Source organism: Vicia villosa, linkage group LG2, assembly GCF_029867415.1.
Source record: "Vicia villosa cultivar HV-30 ecotype Madison, WI linkage group LG2, Vvil1.0, whole genome shotgun sequence".
In the NCBI taxonomy this organism is placed as follows: domain Eukaryota; kingdom Viridiplantae; phylum Streptophyta; class Magnoliopsida; order Fabales; family Fabaceae; genus Vicia; species Vicia villosa.
This window is the reverse complement of record NC_081181.1, coordinates 63,099,614-63,105,003: the sequence shown is the minus strand read 5'-3', so window position 1 is coordinate 63,105,003 and position 5,390 is coordinate 63,099,614. Positions and strand designations below refer to the sequence as shown.

General features: G+C 30.7%; 1 protein-coding gene across 1 annotated transcript; it reads right to left on the bottom strand.

The window, feature by feature from the left end:
• Positions 1-700: 700 nt before the first annotated feature.
• Positions 701-1,913, bottom strand: LOC131649232 (uncharacterized). Its single transcript, XM_058918993.1, has 2 exons — positions 1,382-1,913; positions 701-1,281 (listed from the first exon to the last, which is right to left on the bottom strand). The coding sequence occupies exons 1-2, from the start codon at positions 1,911-1,913 to the stop codon at positions 701-703; spliced, it is 1,113 nt and encodes a 370-aa protein (XP_058774976.1).
• Between the last annotated feature and the right edge of the window lie 3,477 nt (positions 1,914-5,390).

The following is a 5,390-nucleotide window of genomic DNA, read 5'->3' as shown; positions in this document are numbered from 1 at the left end:
ATATTATTAAGATTTTCATTAATTTAAAAATCAAATACAAATAATTATTTAAAAAAATCATCAACATTTTATTTAGATAATAAAATAATATAGATTTAAATAGTTTTGTGATCATTAAGTTAGAGAATTTTTTAATTTATTTTTCTTTTTAAAGGCAACAGTGCTAAATTGACATGTGCCTTTTTCTTTTTAAAGGTCATTGTGACCAACGGTGCTAAATTGACACGTGCCTATGTAACTACTGGGTTGTCATGTTTTCTTAGTTTATTTTTTTATTTTAATACTAGTAGGAAACTCGTGCTATCGCACGGGTCTGGTCGGGATCATATTACATGAATCAGTCTATCACTTGTAATGTTCCCTTATATAAATTAACGACATATATTTAGCCAAAGTGTTTTCCAAGTTTTAGTAAATATTAATAAATGTTAAACACATGACACAGAACGGCAAAACAATGAAAAAGCTATTAATACATTCAATTTTTTATGTCTTCAAATAAAAACAATAAACATATTTGCTGGTATAAATATCAGATGCTATCTTCTTGTATGATTGCAACCAGCCAACAACATGCATCGTATACCTACATTATAAAATGTATAAAACAATATATGGTTAAGAATAAAATTTAAGGCATATAAATATTGTGTGTTTCATATACAGTTACAAAGATGGAAAAGAAGAATAAGCTTACCATCTAACAAAGTGATTGGAAAACCTCCTTGTATACAACATTTGTGGTAGTGGAGCACGGAACATTCTCTTTGTCGTATATTAAGATTTTAAGACCACTTTTTGTAGTAACTCTTGAGACTGCAACATAAAGTTGTCCATGACTAAACACGGGAGAAGGCAAGTACAAACCAACACTATCAAGAGACTGGCCTTGAGACTTATTAATTGTCATTGCGTAAGAGACAATAATTCGAAATTGTCTCCTAATCAACTTAAATGGCCACGGTGACTCTGAAGGTGACATAGACATTCGAGGAATGTAAAAAACGTTACCTATGTTCTTGCCCGAAATAATTTTTGCCTTAATGACATGATTGGCCAATCTTGTGACAATCAATCTTGTTCCATTACACAAACCATCTGATTGGTCCAAATTTCTCATCAGCATAATGGGAGTACCAATTTTCAATTTGATTCTATGATTTGGTAAACCTGATGTTCTTAATTTGCTAAGAAATTCTGGAGTTAGCACTTCATAAGCTTCGGTATAACTCGTATCAGTTCTATCGATTAAATCGTAACTAAGATACTCTTTTTCTTCACCTAAAAAAATCAACAAAAAGATACGAACATTAGTAAATTCAAAATCATAGGCTGCATATTCTTTTTCCCATGCACTAAAAAAAGAATAAATAATTATTACCTGGTATAAGGTCCAATACATAATGATTGATCTTATCCACAACTTCAATGGTTGAGGCAAGAATTGCTTTTCCTTGTAGATATGCAACATCTTGGAATACATTAACCAAATTGGGATATGTATTTTCAGCAATAGCTTTGATAGGTTCTTCATAATTGGTAATCAATAAATCTTGAGGAATCTCTATGTCCACCAATCCATCATTTGGTTCAGATATCTTACCATCACTGACATTTAAAATCCATTTTGATAACTCCACTAATTCCTTAGAACTTGTACTATCGCTTCCCTGCTGAAGTCTCATGTTTTTTGTCAGTGTTAGAACCTGGCAATAGTCCCAGATATAAGAGGAGCATATGGATGCATGAACAATATCAGAACGCCCTGCTCTTGGAACAATTGGAAGAATCTGTCTGAAGTCTCCTCCAAAAACAACAACTTTGCCGCCGAAGATTTTATTCCCAAGACCCTTCTTGGTCATGACGTCTTTAAGTGTTCTATACAATGCCTCAAAACAATTTTTATGAGCCATAGGTGCTTCATCCCATATAAAAAGACCCCTCCTCTTTGTATATATACAAATATATTGTTTAAAATTATAAGTTTAACGTGTATGGATTTGGTCATTAAAAACAATGCATATAAGAATAATAATAATTGTTAAATAAATAAAAAAGACCTTTTAATTATTGAACAAAAAGTTATGGGATATAAGCAATAGATTACAAAGTTATTTTATAACACCTATGTATTTTCTATAGATTACAAAGTTATCATATATGGATTTGGTAATTTAAAACAATACATATAACAATAATATATATATATATATATATATATATATATATATATATATATATATATATATATATATATATATATATATATATATATATATATATATATATATATAATTCAATATATGGCTTTGTTATGATAGATTATTAACAATTATAATATATTTATAATCATTTCGTGTTTGTAATAAATAAATTAATATATAGGGGTGGTAGTTATCTTTTAAATAAAATAGCAAACATATAAGAAATCCTTGTTACTAAAAATTTAGTTAAAGATAACAATTATTTTTTAAAAAAAAAAGATAATGTAGAAATAAAATTTTGATTCAATCAATTAACTATTGTTGATATACTTTGAATAACATATCAATAAAATAATAAAAAGACTATATTACATTATTTAATTAATAGTCATAAGTCAATATTTTATATAGTTAGTAAATTAAAAAATTCAATTAAACATTAACAAAAATGGTGGGAGATTATATTAATATATTAATACAAAGTAAGTTTGAAGTGGTATTTAAATACTGTTTGAATATTTTTTAAACATGGTTGAATATATTTAGGGGATCTCAACAATTGCACGTTTACCTAATATGTCACTCTTATTTGGAAAAGTGGTGTCAATTAATAACCAATGCAATTATGAAGACGAAGCTGAACGGGTTCCAAGGAACAAATACATCACGTTTGCAGAAGTTGTATCAATGGTATAAGTGTTGTAGCCCACAAATATATACTCCATTGTGCTTTGCGATAGAAGGTAGCGAAACTATACATCCTTGCCCATCTGAAAATCTCACGCTTATCCCAAATAGCCAAAGCATACAGGTGAAAACTTTGTCTTCCATCACCAATCTTTTTCTTTCTGTTTTTTCTTCAATAGTTTTAACTTGATTTATACCTCTTTCTATTTATGTAGGAGTTTAAAATACATTGTGGTTGATGATCGCTGGGAGAGATTTGCGGTAAAAAGGAAGATCAGACGATTGTCTCAGGATCTCCGTAGGTCCTTGAGATGTAAGAAAGGTCAGGTGACCAAGTTGTGTGTGTTTTTGGGTTTAAGGGTATTAGACAGTGATGCATGCATATGGGAAAGGGAGAAGAAGCTGAGGAATATCGCAGGTGTGTGGCAACGAAAGATGACTGAAATCAAGTGGAGAGGAAAGCATGAGGCAAGGAAGCTTGGTTTAGGGTTTGTTGTAGTTGAAGATGTTCAATCTGTGGCAGATGTTATGATCAGCGCGGGGCTTGATGTGAATCACAGAGTCGTCAATGTGTGCGAAGGACTGTCTATCGTGTATATCGATTTAGAAGATGAAAGGTATGCCACTATTTTAATTAGATATACTACTATTTATATCTTTTCTTAGGTTGTGTTCTTCTATATTCATGTTTTAATTTACTTTGTATGTTGTATGACAGTGAATGGAAGGTTGGGTCAGAATTGGTTGCCAACATGTAAAATTGGTATGTGATATGTGTTTCATTGTGATTATGGTATAACCTTGACATTCAAAATTTAATATGGTGATATGGTATCCCACTGCCATTTTTTTAACCTTCTTATGGTTGTCCAATGCAGGAATTTTTGATCAGGAAAAAACATAGTGTCAGTGTTTTCTTACTCCAGCTTTTGAGAATATTTGAAGGACTGAAGCTTAGCATCCATCTGTTTTCAGCAGATGTTGATTTTTGCATTCTCATTAGTTTTGTATTTTATTTGAAGTTTGTTTTAATTATAATATAGGATTGGTATTGGAATGTAATGATTCCTGGATTTATTGCTACAATATATTGATGGGTTCTATATATGGATCTGTGTGATTTCACAGATCAAATATTATTCTATTTGACATAGTGTCAATATTAAATTGTGTTGTTTTCTGTAGTCTCTGCAATGGTAATGTATGGTTGCTTTACATGGTGATATTTCAATCCAATGATAGCATACATATGTAGTTTAATTGATATAATGCATGGCAAAACAACATATTTGAATTGGTTTTGCTTTTAATTGTGAGATTAGAAAGTATAACAATAAATTGTTTGTATCAAATTTAGTTTTTTATATTGTTGTATGTATCAGAATAATTATGCTCTGCTTGATCATCTCTTTGTCATTATATTTCCTCATATTATTTCAATATTGTGATTATCACAATTGGGCACTACTTGATTTTCTCAAAGTCATTGTATTTCCTCATAAATCATACAAATTGTATGCAATAGGGACAAACTTGATAACTCTGATCTTTTATATGTATCCATCAAGGTGATTATTTTCTCAAAAGAACTTTATGCTATTGTAAGGATTTAATTAGTTAGATGCATGACATTGAAAGGCTGTATATGCAGTGATACCATGCTTGGTGGCTTGCACAAACACATTGCATGAGAAAAAAGAAATAACTAAAACAGCCTATAAGGCATTCAAGTTATGGTATATTTATGAAATTAGTTAATGTGCTTCAAAATACTTGTATCTTTTGTTATCCATCTTGAAACGTTTCTTATAGAATGAGTCTTCACACAATATGCATAATGAAACTACTATATATGTATACAATATGTCCACATTATACCAATTTATAAATGGACAATAATTTCAGTCATACAATGGTTTAAAATTAAACACTTAATTTGTCCCATTATATAAGAATCACAGAAAATAAAGCAAAATAAAATCTTCAACCAAAAGAAAATATCCTACAAAGATGGGTACAACACAATTTAAAAAATAAGCCTTCAACTAAACTGCCCAATCCTAGGAGGCGTATGGGAGAAGATCATGGCATGGAATTATTTGGATGTTGGTGCAGGTACAGAGTGCTGCACAAAATCTTCTTGATGGAGGCGCTGAAAAGTCACTGCTCCATAAGGAGGGCTGCTGTATTTTGGGTGGCTACATGCTGGAGCATTTGGAAACAACGAAACGACATTGTCTTCAATGATGCGGTGGGTGATATTGATGAAATTGTCCAAAGTGTAAAGATGCATTCTTGGTGGTGGCTAGCGCTGGGCACGAAACGCAGAGTGTACTGTAACTTTTACGAATGGAATCACAATCCTATAGACTGTATTTAAGTTCAATTATGCAGGTTTGTTGGTGATAGTTTGTAATGCACTAACTTTGTAAGATTCCGAGTACTATTTGTACTCTGCTAGTGTTACATATAAATACCTCATTGCTTATCAAAAAAAAA

Coding starts and splice junctions, on each gene's coding strand:
- LOC131649232 (XM_058918993.1), bottom strand. CDS start 1,913: ATGGCTCATAAAAATTGTTTTGAGGCATTGTATAGAACACTTAAAGAC. Junction 1,282..1,381: donor TGTATTGGACCTTATACCAG/GTAATAATTATT, acceptor TGATTTTTTTAG/GTGAAGAAAAAGAGTATCTT.